General features: G+C 30.9%; 1 protein-coding gene across 7 annotated transcripts in view; it reads right to left on the bottom strand.

The window, feature by feature from the left end:
• The window catches only part of LOC145247464 (intersectin-1-like), a 334,749-nt gene that overhangs the window by 58,438 nt on the left and 257,761 nt on the right, over window positions 1–18,550 (bottom strand). For all 7 annotated transcript variants that reach the window (XM_080109259.1, XM_080109257.1, XM_080109253.1 and 4 more), the window contains 5 exons: window positions 15,421–15,542; window positions 13,882–13,988; window positions 13,157–13,232; window positions 7,320–7,427; window positions 4,211–4,309 (listed from right to left, as the gene is read on the bottom strand). In XM_080109259.1, coding sequence (XP_079965385.1) covers window positions 4,211–4,309; window positions 7,320–7,427; window positions 13,157–13,232; window positions 13,882–13,988; window positions 15,421–15,542 — 512 coding nt within the window. The remainder of the gene's footprint in view (window positions 1–4,210; window positions 4,310–7,319; window positions 7,428–13,156; window positions 13,233–13,881; window positions 13,989–15,420; window positions 15,543–18,550) is intronic.

The following is an 18,550-nucleotide window of genomic DNA, read 5'->3' as shown; positions in this document are numbered from 1 at the left end:
AAAAAATGGATATCATTAAAAAAAATGGATATCATTAAAAAAAATGGATATCATCATTCAAAAAAATGGATATCCTCATTAAAAAAAATGGATATCCTCATTAAAAAAAATGGATATCATTAAAAAAAATGGATATCATTCAAAAAAATGGATATCATCATTCAAAAAAATGAATATCATCATTCAAAAAAATGGATATCATCATTCAAAAAAATGAATATCATCATTCAAAAAAATGAATATCATCATTCAAAAAAGTGAATATCATCATTCAAAAAAATGAATATCATCATTCAAAAAAATGGATATCATCATTCAAAAAAATTGATATAATCATTCAAAAAAATGGATATCATTAAAAAAAATGGATATCATCATTCAAAAAAATGGATATCATTATTCAAAAAATGGATATCATTCAAAAAATGGATATTATCATTCAAAAAATGAATATCATTCAAAACAATCGATATCATTAAAAAAAAATGGATATCATCATTCAAAAAAATTGATATCATCATTCAAAAAAATGGATATCATCATTCAAAAAAATGGATATCATTATTCAAAAAAATGGATATCATTCAAAAAATGGATATCATCATTCAAAAAAGTGAATATCATTCAAAAAAATGGATATCATTAAAAAAAATGGATATCATTAAAAAAAATGGATATCATCATTCAAAAAAATGAATATCATCATTCAAAAAAATGGATATCATCATTCAAAAAAATGAATATCATCATTCAAAAAAATGAATATCATCATTCAAAAAAGTGAATATCATCATTCAAAAAAATGAATATCATCATTCAAAAAAATGGATATCATCATTCAAAAAAATTGATATAATCATTCAAAAAAATGGATATCATTAAAAAAAATGGATATCATCATTCAAAAAAATGGATATCATTATTCAAAAAATGGATATCATTCAAAAAATGGATATTATCATTCAAAAAATGAATATCATTCAAAACAATCGATATCATTAAAAAAAAATGGATATCATCATTCAAAAAAATGGATATCATCATTCAAAAAAATGGATATCATCATTCAAAAAAATGGATATCATTAAAAAAAATGGATATCATCATTAAAAAAATGAATATCATCATTCAAAACAATGGATATCATTAAAAATAATGAATATCATCATTCAAAAAAATGGATATCATTAAAAAAATGGATATCATCATTCAAAAAAATGGATATAATTAAAAAAATGGATATTATTAAAAAAAATGAATATAATCATTCAAAAAAATGGATATCATCATTCAAAAAAATGGATATCATCATTCAAAAAAATTAATATCATCATTCAAAACAATGGATATCATTAAAAAAAAATGGATATCATCATTCAAAAAAATGGATATCATTAAAAAAACGGATATCATCATTCAAAAAAAATGGATATCATCATTCAAAAAAATGAATATCATCATTCAAAAAAATGGATATCATTAAAAAAAAATGGATATCATCATTCAAAAAAATGGATATCATTAAAAAAAATGGATATCATTCAAAAAAATGGATATCATTCAAAACAATCGATATCATTCAAAAAAATGGATATCATCATTCAAAAAAATGGATATCATCATTCAAAAAAATGGATATCATCATTCAAGAAAATGGATATCATCATTCAAAAAAATGATAGTCATCATTCAAAAAAATGAATATCATCATTCAAAAAAATGAATATCATCATTCAAAAAAATGGATATATCATTCAAAGAAATGAATATCATCATTCAAAAAAATGGATATATCATTCAAAGAAATGGATATCATTATTCAAAAGAAATGGATATCATTCAAAAAATGGATATTATCATTCAAAAAAGTGAATATCATTCAAAAAAATGGATATTAAAAAAATGGATATCATTAAAAAAAAATGGATATCATCATTAAAAAAAATGAATATCATCATTCAAAAAAATGGATATCATCATTCAAAAAAATGAATATCATCATTCAAAAAAAATTAATATCATCATTCAAAAATAATTAATATCATCATTCTTAAAAATGGATATTATTAAAAAAAATGAATATCATCATTCAAAAAAATTGATATCATTAAAAAAAATGGATATCATCATTCAAAAAAATGAATGTCATCATTCAAAAAAATGGATATCATTAAAAAAATGGATATCATCATTCAAAAAAATGGATATAATTAAAAAAGTGGATATAATAAAAAAAATGGATATCATTTAAAACAATTGATATCATTCAAAACAATCGATATCATTAAAAAAAAATGGATATCATCATTCAAAAAAATGGATATCATCATTCAAAACAATGATAGTAATCATTCAAAAAAATGAATATCATCATTCAAAAAAATGAATATCATCATTCAAAAAAATGGATATCATTCAAAAAAATGGATATCATCATTCAAAAAAATGGATATCATCATTCAAAAAAATGATTATCATTCAAAAAATGGATATTATCATTCGAAAAAGTGAATATCATTCAAAAAAATGGATATCATTCAAAAAATGGATATCATTAAAAAAAATGGATATCATTAAAAAAAATGGATATCATCATTCAAAAAAATGGATATCCTCATTAAAAAAAATGGATATCCTCATTAAAAAAAATGGATATCATTACAAAAAATGGATATCATCATTCAAAAAAATGGATATCATTAAAAGATGGATATTATCATTCAAAAAATGAATATCATCATTCAAAAAAATGGATATCATTAAAAAAAATGGATATCATCATTCAAAAAAATGAATATCATTAAAAAAAATGGATATCATCATTCAAAAAAATGAATATCATCATTCAAAAAAATGGATATCATTAAAAAAAATGGATATCATTCAAAAAATGGATATTATCATTCAAAAAAATGGATATCATTAAAAAAAATGTATATCATCATTCAAAAAAATGGATATCATCATTCAAAAAAAATGGATATCATTAAAAAAATGGATATCATTAAAAAAATGGATATTATTAAAAAAAAATGAATATCATCATTCAAAAAAATGGATATCATTAAAAAATGGATATCATCATTCAAAAAAATGGATATCATCATTCAAAAAAATGGATATCATTAAAAAAAATGGTGATCATTCAAAAAATGGATATTATCATTCAAAAAAATTGATATCATTAAAAAAAATGGATATCATCATTCAAAAAAATGGATATCATCATTCAAAAAAAATGGATATCATTAAAAAAATGGATATCATCATTCAAAAAAATGGATATCATTAAAAAAATGGATATTATTAAAAAAAAATGAATATCATCATTCAAAAAAATGGATATCATTAAAAAAATGGATATCATCATTCAAAAAAATGAATATCATCATTCAAAAAAATGGATATCATTAAAAAAAATGGATATCATCATTCAAAAAAATGGATATCATCATTCAAAAAAATGGATATCATTAAAAAAATGGATATCATCATTCAAAAAAAACTGATATCATCATTCAAAAAATGGATATCATCATTCAAAAAAATGAATATCATCATTCAAAAAAATGAATATCATCATTCAAAAAAATGGACATCATTAAAAAAAATGGATATCATCATTCAAAAAAATGAATATCATTAAAAAAATGGATATCATTCAAAAAAATGGATATCATTCAAAAAAATGGATATCATTCAAAACAATCGATATCATTAAAAAAATGGATATCATTCAAAAAAATGGATATCATTCAAAACAATGGATATCATTCAAAACAATGGATATCATTCAAAAAAGAAAAAAAAAGTATTTCTTCATTATTAGAGCAAAATTTGAAAATCAAAATAATTTCAAGTAAAACTAATATCTACTCAATTTTCAGGTCGCAATAATGAACATATCCAAAAATTACAAAAAACAATAAGGTAGAAATTTAATTATTAATGAAAATATTTTTGGAAGAAAATTAGGGAAAATTGAAAGTTTTGCTTAAAAAAAATAAACAGAAAAGTTTGTAGCATAACAGGGGAGGTAATTATTTTCTGAAGACTGAAAATCATAGGCTGATTCCAAACTACAAGTTATTTCCTTTGACGTACAAAAACGTAAGTAGACACCATTTTTTTTTTTTTAAATGAAAATTGATTTTTCGACTTCCAAATTTTGCTCTAATCAGAAAGAAGCACCAAGAAAAATGATCCAAACCTTCTTTAATAAAAGCGGGTAACGCGTGATTCTCTGCATTGGTTTTAAGAGAAAGCTGCTTAAAGGCATTCCTTTACACCGAGGGTCATGGACACAAATCTACAAATTGGAAAATAATAAAAGAAAAAAATTCAATTTGCGACAAAATCCAACTATATTGAGCAATGTAGTCATATTGGGCTGATTTTAAAAGACATGCTATGAAATACCCCCCCCCCCAAAGCACCGTCCTAAAAAACTTAGTCGAGGAAAGCCCTAGAAAGGCGCTTTATCTCTCTCTTAACATTAACTTTATCCGAAAAGTAAACAACTAATAAACATCAGTATATACAAGCCTATAAGGTAAACTGTTTCTCTCAAATACAACATCTTCTGTTGTTCGCTTGCTTCATAGCGAGTTTCTACTACTGTTCTGGTAGTAATTTTTATCCTCTGTCCAATTTGAAGATTCTTGATAAGATATAGACTGGGACAAAAATATCTGCTCCGGATGTGCCAGTTAGCAGCATAATTAGAGATATTTAATCGTGGAAATGAAGGAAATAGACTAAAGTAATTTAAGAAACCTAAAACTTCAACAACTTTTTGAATCAAATATTTATATTCACATTCAATTGTTTGATAAATAATGAATACTTCTCAAATTGTTTTTGCGCTATTCATTCTTTTTGTTAAACACAGACACCTTCTATTTTTATTGTCCGTTGCAAGTGAAATTTATACAGAAGGTTGGTTGGTTGGTTGTTTTACGGCATATCATCCCTTTCCAGGTTATTTAATGCCGAATCCAGTAATTTTGAAGAAAATTTTTTTAATAAAATATATTTGTTTGTTTTTTTAGGTCAGTTCCTATTTAACCCATAGTTGGGACCCTAACAGGTACTACCACTCCGAGTCAGAGTGTACCTGGAAGCAATAGCAATTAAAGGGTGGCTCCACACTCCGCAAAGCTGGGGTCTCACCATCGGATATAGTTTAAGGTCATATCCAGGACCGTAACAAAAGGGAGGAAAAATATAACAGAAAGGATTAAAATAAAAACAACCAATTAAACGAGATGAAATTAATCTCGGTTCTTTTATTCTCGACGTCTCTCCAGATTCAAGATCCAACCTTCACCAAACTTTTTTCTGAAGATGAAAATATTGTGTATACATATTAAACTGTATCTCAATATCGAATTGAATTAACTCATCTCAATATTATTATCAAAATTATTATCTCAAAATATTATATTATCTCAAAATATTATTATCAAAATATTATCTCAAAAGAATTAACGTATCTCAATATTGAATTGAATCCACTGGGGTATGTTTTTTTCATATTCCCAGCTATAACAATAGACATGTTAATTTTTAGTATTCCTAGTCATATCGCTTGTAGCAAAGATTGAACTTTCAACCCCAAGACAACTCTCACTTAGAGTTATGTAGACAATTCTCATATGAATTTGATGATCTTCTCTACACATTTCTAATCATTCGTAATAACTAAATACAGTAGTGTCCAAAACTAAGGGACAAAGTGTTCAAAACCTAATATTTGTTAGAAATAACAACTGTGAAAAGCTGAAATTTTGACAACTGGCAGTCGTTCTCATCCATAATAACGTACTAAAATTTGAATCATTTGCAACGGATAGAAAAAGAATTATAACAATTATTTATTTTCAAAATAGGAACGTCCAAAAGTAAGGGACAAAATTATATATATATATATATATATATATATATATATATATATATATATATAGATAGATAGATATAATCTGATGCTGTTGCTTTCCAGAGGTTAAGTAACCAATGAAGTTTAACCAGGTTACTATAAGAGTGCTCAATACCCATATAGAGTAGGGTATACACTTTATTTGTTTTTACATAAGCAGTAATATGTTGCTACACAGTTATGAGCAATATATATATATATATATATATATATATATATATATCAGCGTCCAAAACTAAGGGACAAAATTTTAAAACTTAATATTTGTTAGAAATAACGACCGTGAAAAGCTGAAATTTTGACAACTGGTAGTCGTTATCATCCATAATAACATACTAAAATTTGAATCATTTGCAAAGGATGAAAAAAGAATTATAACATTTATTTATTTCACTTTCTCTGAAATCTCTCTAATTTTTTTGTTTTATTTTACTTCAGTCGAAGTTCTCAGAAATCAAGGGACCCACGACCTGGGGCTAACACTTGAACTCTATGAGATACATAGATATTCGAATGTTCCATTAAAGTTCTTTATCTCTCAAACACTGAGTTAGTAAAGAAATTGAGAACATAATTTTCCTCTCCCCAATTAACCATTTTTATATGTTGTATATCTTTCATGTTGGTCTCAGGGTCTTACTGGATTCCAGGACAAGAATTTATCTAGTCTGGTGGAGTATCCAGCTTCGTGCTATTACTTGAGGTAATATCACTTGGAGAAGGTGCACCATTCCTCGGAAAAGCTGTGAGGTAGCCGTAGTGAAGAGATCTTATTTGGGCTGCGAATACTATGTGATTTTGAATATTTGGTCAGGGTTTACTTCTATGGAAAAAGTATCCTAATGCCAGATTGTTCTGACAAACCCCTGTACAGAGAGACCTTAGACACTCGAGGATAGTGTTCAGTAGGCATTCAAGTTCTCTCCAGTAGTCATTCAATGGTGTGCTTCCTCTTGTGTAGCTTCACAATAGCTTGTCTCACAGAGTAATCAAGTTTTTGGCGTTTTGCCATGGTGCCGGCTGATGCAACATTTACAAATGACTAAGTAAGATTTATTCTTTGAAGATTTGAATATCGCATACTGTTTACATTGTTTTTCTGTCCCTTACTTTTGGACGTTCCTCTTTTGAAAATAAATAATTGTTATAAATCTTTTTCTATCCTTTGCAAATGATTCAAATTTTAGTATGTTATTATGGATGATAACGACTACCAGTTGTCAAAATTTCGACTTTTCACAGTTGTTATTTCTTACAAATGTTAGGTTTAAAAATTTTGTCCCTTTGTTCTGGACGCTACTGTATAACCAAATCAGCACTTCCACAAGTTTATATCTGACGGAATAGAAATGTTCTACTTCATGACTTAAAACAGGCTTACCTTATGAGCTTCAACAAATTCAGGGCAATTTTCGGTTTTATGCTGAAGTAGGATTCCAGCGTTTAATTGACAACTACAGAAACGGATGTAAGGCGTCAGATGGGGAAGCTGGAATGTTTAAAAGAGAAAAATGATTGTGAGTGACAGAGAAAAACAAAAGTAGAAACAAAATTTGAAATAAATGAACTAAAGTAGAACGTTGCTTCATACCTTCTCCCACAGGAAATAAGGATCAAGTAAGGATTAGGTACCCCGTAGCAGACGACAAAGATAGGCAAACAATTCAAGAGACACCGGTTGTTTGAACTTGACATTGCCGTTGGTTGTTTATAAACACATCAAATAGCAAACATGTTCGAATGTTCGCGAGCAAGATTTTTTTTACAAAACTTTTAAAGATTTAAAAGAAAAAAATATACATTTACAAAACATTTTCTTTAATATTAAATATTTACAAAACTTTTAAGGATTAAAAAAAAAAAAAAACTTTTTCCTATTTATGCAAAACTTTTTAATGTAAGTAATAAAACGAACGTATTTAAACAAAATATATTTAAATAAATGGGTGTTTTTCTGGGTACGTTCTTTTTTATATATTTACAGAACTTTTAATAAAACTATTAATAATAACAACAACAACAACAATAATAATAATAATAATAATAATAATAATAATAATAATATAAATAAATGGTGAATTTTTTACGACATGCCCCAGCATATTATAAACACTCCAACCTCCCTATGTTAAGAACGGCTTTCGGAATAAACACCCCCAACCTCAAAAGCCGTTTTTAACATGGGGAGGTTGGGAGGTGTTTATTCCAAAAGCCGTTAACATGGAGTAGTTGAGGGTGTTTATACCACGGTGGGGCAAGTTGTAAGATAATACCAAATAAATAAATAAACCGAGGTTATAACTGAGAATTTTGGATGGTGTCAATTAAAAAATACATAATTTAAAAAAAAAATAAAATAAAATTATTATAACCAAACTTTTTAATGGCAGAAACAAATATAAAATAACCGACTTGTTCGGATTTTTGCAACGAAGATTAATTTTTATGTACAGTGTGTGTGTGTGTGTGTGTGTGTGTGTGGGTGTGTGTGTTTAACTTTGTGTGTTTTTAATACAGTTCAATATTTAAAGTGTGATGTATGTAGGTGGTCAGTGGAGGAGAAATCCTTCTAGACCGAGGCAATTTTTATGCATAATGAAATCACAAGTATAAACAATCGAGATTTTAAAAAATATATTTTATTCAGATATCTTTTATAACTTTTATTTTTATAAAGATGAAGTGTAGTAGCACAAGATACAAATCTTTTTATAATTTTTATTTTTATTTTTATTTAAAAGAAAAAAAAAAAATTGCTATTTGCTTACTTCTCCATAAAGGCAAAATAAGTGCAAGTAAGTTTAGCATCCGAAATTTTCAGTTTCTAATGTTTTGCAATTATGAGGGGTGTGCAATAAGTAATGCCCCTGACCCACTTCCCGTGGTCTGATCTAGCTGAAATTTTGCATGTGCAATGATTTATATCTCTACAGGTTATGTGGCAAATTACAGCTCTGAACTAATTGTGGTTTCTGTTTTACAGGTGTTTGAACTGAGTCAGGTGTGAAATGGAGCCTGTTGAATGTCGAGCAGTGATCCGATTTTTGTATTTGAAAGGACGCACACCACAGGAGACTTTTGATGAAATGAAAGAAACTTATGGTGATAATGCCCCATCATATGACCTTGTAAAACGCTGGCATCGTGAATTCAAACATGGCCGGAAGTCTGTGGACTAGTCGCCCCCCCCCCCTTCTGCCATTTATGAGGCATCTGCCGTCAAGTTGAGGCTGCCATTTTGGAAGATCGGCGCATTACTATTCGCCAAATAGCCCAAGATGTCAAGAAACTATCATTCATGACCATTTGCATCTGCATAAGGTGTCTGCCAGATGGATTCCCAGGTTGCTCACCATTCCAGAAGCGAGAACGTGTTGAGTGCTCGAGGATGAATTTGGAGATGTGCCAAGAAGATGAGTTAAAGTTTTTCAAAAGACTGATTACACAGGATGAAAGCTGGGTCCATCACTATGATCCAGAGACCAAAGCCCAGTCAATGCAGTGGAAGTATTTGAACTCACCACCTCCAAAGAAGGCAAGGGTGCATCCCTTCGCTGACAAGGTCATGCTCACAGTCTCCTGAGACCAGGACCGAGTAGTGATGACAGATTTCCTGGCAAAGTGTATAACAATTACAGGAGTCTATTATGCTTCACTTTTGAGGAAATTAAGGGAAGCTATCAAAACCAAGAGGTGGGGCAAGATCAGCAAAGATACCCTCCTCCTGCAGGACAACACTCCGGTCCACAACTCGCATGTCGCCAGATCAGAAGCACGGGCGTGTGGTTATGAAATCCTTCCCCATCCTCCCTACTCTCCTGACCTTGCACCCTCTGACTTTCACCACTTCCCAGACATGAAGTTGTTTTTGAAAGGAAAGCGTTTCCCAGATGATGCAGCCTTGATTTCTGAAGTCACATCGTGGTTGGAGAACCAACCTGGGGTGTTCTACAAAAACGGTCTCTAGAGCTGCATCAAACGATGGGAGAAATGCATAACTCTGGATGGTTCCTATGTAGAGAAAGACTAATAACTGTGCCAAGTTTTGTTGCTCTACTGCTATGGGAAGTGGGTCAGAGGCATTACTTATTGCACGCCCCTTGTAATATAGTTCATTCTTTTTATTTTTATTATAATTATAATTATTATTATTAGTTTTATTAAAGTTCTGTAAATATATTTAAAAACGCACTCAGAAAGACACCCATTTATTTGAATATACTTTGTTACATTCACGTTCGTTTTGTTACTTACACAAAATGTTTTGTGTAAATAGAAAAAAGTTGTTTTTTTTTTATCCTTAAAAGTTTTGTAAATATTTAAGATTAAAGAAAATGTTTTGTAAATCTATATTTTCTTTTAAATCTTTAAAAGTTTTGTAAATATATTTTTTTAAAATCTTTAAAAGTTTTGTAAATATATTTTTTTTAAATCTTTAAAAGTTTTGTAAATATATTTTTTTTAAATCTTTAAAAGTTTTGTAAATATATTTTTTTTAAATCTTTAAAAGTTTTGTAAATATATTTTTTTTAAAATCTTTAAAAGTTTTGTAAATATATTTTTTTTTAAATCTTTAAAAGTTTTGTAAATATATTTTTTTTAAAATCTTTAAAAGTTTTGTAAATATATTTTTTTTAAAATCTTTAAAAGTTTTGTAAATATATTTTCTTTTAAATCTTTAAAAGTTTTGTAAATATATTTTTTTTTAAATCTTTAAAAGTTTTGTAAATATATTTTTTTTAAATCTTGCTCGCGAACATTCGAATATGTCTGCTATTTGACCTGTTTACAAGTTACAAACAACCAATGTCAAGGTCAAACAACCGGTGTCCCTTGAATTGTTCGCCTATCTTTGTTGTCTGCTATGGGGTATCTAATCTTTACTTGATCCGAAAATAAAATTCAAGTGTTTGTATGAAGAAAAAAAGTTAATATGAAAAATAAGTACAAAAACTGTTAAACTAAGAATTCTAATCATACAAATTACATCACAAACAAAAGATAAATATTGAAAACAACAAAACATCTCCAAAATAAACCAGTTTCCAATGCAGACATATCCACCATCCCTTGCCAAAATTGCCATCATAGATACGTTAGTGAAACCCAGCATAAGTTAGAACAAAGACTCAATGAACATAAAAGAGATATAAGAAATAGCAATTCTCGAAGTGCATTATTCTCTCATTCATTGCAGCATAATCACACCTTTGACTTTAAACAAGCAAAAATAGTTAAATTTACTTCAAATAAACCGTGCCAGAGACTTCTTGAATCCGCGCTTATCACAAATTCAAGCACACTTAAACAACGTGGAGGTTTCAATAATGTAGCGCCATTAATAAGTAAACTTTTATTAAAAGAACATAATTTAATTGTAGACATAGGTTAACCCTCTCACACCATAGAAACACCTCCTCTAATAATTAATGCATATAATCTCAATCAATAAATGACATAAAAAAACACACTCATTTCATTTCTGTTACACACCTATATATGAATTTTAACAGACATATTTTTTCCAGAAAGAATATTAACTGCGTTCATATCTTTTAAAAACATTAACGACTATATGATGTTATTAAAAATCTCCCTCTCTTTAACATCACAAGCTCCTCTCCTTTTTTAAATTTCCAACGTCTTTTTCCATTTCTGAAATAGAACACCATCACATTTTGTATGTAAAAAATAAATATATATATATATATATATATATATATATATAATTGTAAAAACGTATGTAAAATTAATAACACAACTGGATTGCTAATAGAATTTAACTTGAAAGTAAATTGTTTCATCTTGGCATAGAACTTTGTTCACAGTTGCATTTACCCATGCATGGAATATTGCCGTCACATCTGAGCTGGTGCATCTACCAATAGTCTCTTGCTCCTAGATGGGGTTAAAAAAAAAAAGAGTCGCTAACCTAATAGGTCCCACACTGTTGGACAAACTCTAACCTCCCACCCATTGCCGAAATGTGGCGTCCCTATGCCTGTTTTACAAGTACTTTAATGGTAAGTGCTCGGACAAACTTAAAGCACTGGTACCCTCTCAATCATTAAACCAGACAAGCAAAATCCCACCCCTTACACTGTAGAAATCCCTAGATACCGTAAAGCTTCCTACTCAAATAGCTTTTTCTCTCGAACTGCTACACTTTGGAATTACCTCTCAGACCGCTGCTCCCTTGATTTTTTTTTTTTTTCACATAGACATCACCACTTATCAAGGCTAAGAGGCCACTCGAGGATAAGGGTTAAAGAGTGTATAGTAGAAATTGGACAATATAGTAATCGTTAGTAATGGAAATTTGGTAAATTTGTTAACTTATATGGAACAGCTCATCAAAAACTTGTTTACGTTAGACTTGAAGGCAACCATATTGTAGTCAGCTGGAAAGCAGGAAAACGGAACACAATTCGATAGGCATGCGGTTCTAAGAAAGAAGCTTTGCTCATGGACTCTACGTTTAGGTTTAGGCACAGATAAAGAGTGGGGGAAATTATTGATAGTGTTTTCTGCTAGACGGGTGTTTCTTGTGAAAGTTTGGCGAGGGGGGACCATAGATTGGAGCTCAGCCGAGCACTTGCCATGAAAATAACGATAAAGCAGTGACAAACTCGCAACATCTCTTCTGTGAGAAAGAGGTTGCAGGGAAGAGAAAAGGACATCCCCTACAAGGCTACGAAGTCTATTTTGAACTCTATCAAGGCAGAATAAGTCCTTTCTAGCAGCTTCTGCCCAAATGTGGCAACAGTACTCCATCCTATGACGTACCTGACTCTTATATAGATAGAGAATTGCATCAGCAGTGAGATATCTACTGGATCGATAGAAGGATCCTACCATTTTCCCAGCTGCCTTGGCAACGGAAAGTTCAAGTGTTATGTGAACAGACATCTCGCCGCCCAACACCCTATATAGTATTCTGGCAAATCTGGTTCCAAGTAATAGCCCCTTGTGACTTAATAGCACTGTGCCTTGTTTGGGGTGAAAAGAAAGAGAAAAAGGCAGATTTTTCTTGGCATTTTCAATGTTTAATATTTGTTTGAGAGATAAAAGGGTTACAACGGAGAGAGATGAGACTGTTCACTGTATTCTTCTTTCAAGGCCAGTAACTTAAGTACGCATTTAAAGAAGACATTTACCTTATTGATCAGAAAGAAAGAGAAAAAGTACAGCTGAGTACAATAAAGAATAAAAACTCACGTTTTCACACAGAATGTCTCCAATCGTTTTTATTTTTTTCCGCCGTCCACTAACTTTCCGCCGAACTCGTAAAGATCTGAACACAACAAAAAAAAAAAAGATGAAATATTCTGGCAAAACATTGTAACAATGAAAAACAGAATCATCGCATGTCATTAGGTCAAAGGTCAGGTGATGCAACATGCAAAAAGTACAAAATTACGGTCAAATCGTGAAACATACTGAACTTTAGCCATTTCAGGTACACTAATGATACCCAAAGAAATTTAAACCCTTTTTTTTTTTTTTCCCCAGGTGAATCATTTCTGGAAAAAAATGTTTCATTTTTAATGAAATTTTTTGGATTAAATTAAAAGTGAAAACTGCTGTAAAAAAAAAAAAAAAGAAAAAAATTGTTTGTAAAACTCTTATATTCTTCAATGCCTGCAGAGCATTCAGAACATCTGGGAGGACTATTACACCAACCTCAGTGTCTTCCAGAAGGGCAATACCACCAAAGTCAAAGTCATCATCATTAGGAACCAGCTGAGAATGTTGGATTCTCAGCTGCTGGAACAACTCTTCTTTGGGGCAACTAAAAGAAGGAAAGCTTAGTTAAGGAAGCCAGAAGAAATGATATAAGGATCTTCTGAAAGCAAGCCTTATATGTACAAATAATGCTGGGAATAACTTTTATCTAACATAAGCTTATCCAATTTATTGTGAAATTTACTTTGAAAACTTACTTGAGTAATTTTGTATTACAGATAATGAGTTCATTCCAATTAATAAATAATATTTGCTCTTCTTCCTCAGTCAGGACTCCTTTATCCCGTAATGGCTTCTGAAAAACCTGGAAAAATTTATAAAAAACAAAAACATTTGTAAAATTTAAATGAGAAATTTGAAAACTTTGAAGTGTCAGAAATAATGATAAAATCGTTTTCATTTACTTTTTTGTTGTTGTTGTTGTTGTAAGTCTAATATTTCCCTAAAAATAAATTCATCGGGGTAGAAAGTCCGGTCCGTGATTTTTTTTTTCTTCTTTCTTTATTTTGGTGTTGTGGAGGAGGTGATGCCTTGGAGTAGAACAGAAGAGAAATATATCTCTTCCTTGTTCCAGTGGTTCCACGTGTATCGTGCGGGAGTTTTGGAGTTTTGTTAACCCTTCAACGCCCAAATTATTTTGAGAAACTTTTGTTACATATCGAGTGTCACCAGTTGTCATACACTTAACTATTGTTACATGTTAATGGCGACTAAGTTAGCTAGTGTGAATTTTGAAAAAGGTCACACTTAGTGCATGTCATGATAACCTTAATCTGCAGAACAGAATCGTTCCCATAGACAGGTGATATAAAGGTGAAGCAGGAGTCAAACAAAGCTTTTTAAATTAGTCTCTTTGTGGAAGCCATACGAATGAGACATCGCCAATAATGTAGGAAACTTGATAATCTAAGGTGAGCATTATTTCAATGCTTCTGTTCATGTGCGTAACTCATTTCCGTTAAGTTAGAAGTTAAGTAAATAATTAGCTAACATTAATCTCTCTCTCTCTTCGAGTTAATTCTCTCTAAATAAAACCTTGAAGAAAATTTTCAGCAAACGTCTCCTTGTGTTAAAAGAAGCTTATTTCTATAGCAACCACTAGACGAAACAATGACAAGAGAATAAAAACAGGTTGTACACTAGTTTATAATAAATAATAGTGATAATAATGATAATTATAATGATGATAATAAAATAAGCTAACAAAAAATAACAATATATTAATGTTACGCTGCAATGGACTGTCATGAATTACAAACAAAAATCATAACAAATGAAGCACAAAACTTACCACATTTATGTCATTCACAAGTAAGGATGAATAAGGAGAAACCATTAAATGTGCAATGATTCTACTAAAAACAGTTTACGAGTCTGGTCCCATGTAACAGAGGGGTGCGCTACCCTGATCTCTCTGTTAGTAGAATCCAAAGAGGATAACGCTGAACCCTGGAAATCTTTTTAGGCTATGGGCCTAATACTAATCCTATAGTTTCGTTCTCCTAGATGGATGATCTAACAAGATCTACAGACCCATCTCAATGAGTGGGATAACCCTGTTAGATAATTAAGGTCGGGTGTACCAAATACTGAGAATCCAGAAGGAATAAGAAAAAGAAAACAAAGAGAATGATTCATCCTGTTATTGAAGTCGTTTGTCGTTAACTATTTTAATGTCGGGAAAATCTAGCTCTCCCAAACAGGGCACTTTGGATTCAGATAAAAATGTTACTTACATCGTATACAATGGACATATCATGCATGTATGACTCTTCAGTGTCAAACAGTTCTTGGATTGCGAGTTGGCGTGAATTTTCATCCGCTTCTGACATTCCTTCGACAGTGTCCACGTCATCATCTGGAATCAGAAAGAAGAAAATAAATGAGAACAAGGGCAATATAAACTTAATTTCATTGGAGAAGTGAGGGATCCTTCACTTCTTGACAGGATACAAAACCGTCTTCGAAATCTAGTGAGCAAGGATTTTTCCGCTTCCCTACTTTCTCAGAGAAGGGATATTGTGAGTCTATCTCTGCTCTATTATTATTTTCATGACAGGCGCTCGACTGAGCTTCAATTTATGGGGCCTCGCCCTGTATGGATGACCCTATATTAGACAACAATTACATCAACTAGTGTTAATATGGACAAAGATTGAACTAAGTACAAGTCATAGTGACTCAAAATTTGGAAAATATACCAATTCCCCCAAAACTAACATGGTGAAAGAACTGAAGGTTAGGTATGAGTTTAAATAAAATAGAACAAAAACAAAGACATGACGGATGACATGACGGATATCGAGGTTGACAGAGAAACAAATGGTAACACATACGTCAAACAGAAAATCAATTTGCTTGGGGGTAGGATCCTTCACTTATTTGATCAAAGATGAAGGAGAAGTTCTACCGTAAACAAATTACAATCTTTCTCACTCTGTCATCCTGCCTTTTCATGGGTTGAACACTCTGGTAAAGTAATTTGCCAACTGCTATTAGTGATAATGCATAGCTCTTTTTTAAAGAACCTTGAGGAAGCACCCTACTTTGACAAAGTTCTGGGACTGACCTTCACTCCGAACCTGAAATGGAGGACCTACATTAGATCTGTTGCTAAAATCATGGGAAAAATGGTTGGACCATTCTATAAATCCAGAAAGTATCTCACTCCCGACGCCATCCTCTACCTGTACAAAAGCCAAATATGTCCTAAGATGGAGTAATGTTTCCACATTTTGGGAGGAGATGCTAAGAGCACCCATTCCTGTCTTGACAGGTGTAAGACTACCGCCTGAGTAGAACTCCGATGCCTCATTGGTGTAGTTAGTTCTGGGAGATTCAACCCCTAGGCCAAGTGAGGTTGACTGAAGCCATCCGCTAATTGCTATGCCTGTGGGCTCAAATTACATTAGATACATCCACTAGTAGATATTGGGGGGTGCATATGTGTGTTTAGCTGAATCAAGCAAAAATGAGAAATAATTGTTTGGGGTTAAGACTGACTTTGAACAAAAAGGAAATGTCAATTTGCTTTAAGATTTCAATTGATGACAAAAGACACTGGAGTGATATGATGATGACCATGTTTTATCATTTTTTTTATGAGACTTTTAAAAGATTTGTTAAGTGTCAATGCTTTTGTTTACAATTTTTGAATCAATGTTGGTGAATTTTTGTTTGCTAGTAGTGTAGATATTTTCTTTAAATATTTGGTTGTCCCAAAAGTTTGTAAACACTTGCTAAAAATTGAATTTTTATGCAATTTAAAATTTTTTTTTTTTTCATTTATATTGTTATAGTTATCTTCATCTTTCTATTCACGATGCCAATTGATAAGATTGAGCTGAAGGTGAAATCGACACTGAAACCAACCAACCAGAGCCCGCTGGGTCAAGAGAACTTATGAAGAATTCCCTGCGAAAAGACGATCACGACGTGTGAGTGAAGGTTCATTCCTGTTATCAGCAACCTTGGAAGATCACAGTTGGTGACCTGGGACAAGGGATCCGTTCACAGTCGAAGGTGAAGGAGTAATTCCATATGCAGTACAAACATTTTTATTCCGGTGACATGAGTCTTGAAGAGAAGTCTCGTTCGAAACAGCCGTTAAAGTTGGATGATGGAGATTTGCAACTGGGTTGGGTATTGTGCCTTCATCTAGCACTCCAGAATTGGCTGACGAGTTGGCAAATCCACATTTCACCGAAATGTGAAGCAACTTGATTTTGTTTACAAAAAGTCGTGTCAAGATCCGATAAAACTCACCAAAGTTCAATGCAACACTTTCTGCTGATTCGGTTCATTTGATGAAGTCGAGGAAGCATGTTAAAATTTCTTTGATTCAATGATTAAATGGTACTTTGACCAGATCCGAAAGCTTGCAGATTGATGACAGAAAATCTTGAAAAATTATGGTCTGGGTTAGGGTTAGGGTTTGGTCTTTATTTTTAGGATTATTTTTTTTTTTTTGTTATTACTTGGCGAGTAAAATTTCAAGTTTTTGCAAATGTTTAAAAAATTTTGGAACAACCTAATATGTTTTTTCCATGGTCGCTACACCACTACCTTCATCTGATGATGTTTTTTTAAGATTTGCTAGGTGTTTTAACGTATCTATATAGCTCGCAGTATTGTATCATTGGGCTGAGTGGTTGCGGCTGAAATAACTCCTTCTATAAAACCTTTTATAAAATCTGTCTTCATTTTTGTAATTATTCAAAATTGTGTTGGTAGTAGTATTCGAATGTATGCCAGTTGTGAATTTTAGTCTAAAATTTTTGATGTGTGAGAGTTTTTTGGTGGTGAGATTTTGTATTAGATCCAACCTTCCTATGGTCGTCCATTTGCTGTTTGAAATTAATTTTTTGAGTTTGTTTCCCAGTTTGAATATATATCATATATCACGTGCTGAATCTTTAAACTGATTTGTTTATATTTGGGATAGAATTGTGTATCATTGCGTGGCTCTGCAGCAGGTCGATATATTTTGGCTGTGAGGAATCGTTCTATTTGGTGTTTCAAGAGATCTGTTGAAGAAGATATTTTTTAATATAGTCTCGGAAAATATGGTGTGAATATTTAAAATATTTGAATGTGCTTTCAGGTATGATTTTGTCTTGTATATATTTAATAAAAAAATGTTCTGTTGTGGAAGTTGGCTGCAAATAATGTTTTTATATTTTTGCAACTTTTGCTCAACCGTCAAGGTTGGTATAAGCCCTCATTCTACGTTAAGGGGTGATAGCTATTGCCCAATTTCAAGGAGCTAAAAAATCTAGTCTATAATAATAATAATATGCTAATGTAATTGTATGTCTGTATGTATGTTATACCCTTCACCTTTGTTTCTGTTTTTTTTTTTGTTTT

Source organism: Euprymna scolopes, chromosome 25 (genome assembly GCF_053919585.1).
Source record: "Euprymna scolopes isolate OS-2025 chromosome 25, ASM5391958v1, whole genome shotgun sequence".
In the NCBI taxonomy this organism is placed as follows: domain Eukaryota; kingdom Metazoa; phylum Mollusca; class Cephalopoda; order Sepiida; family Sepiolidae; genus Euprymna; species Euprymna scolopes.
The sequence above is the reverse complement of the archived record's forward strand: the minus strand, read 5'-3'. Positions and strand labels throughout refer to the sequence as shown.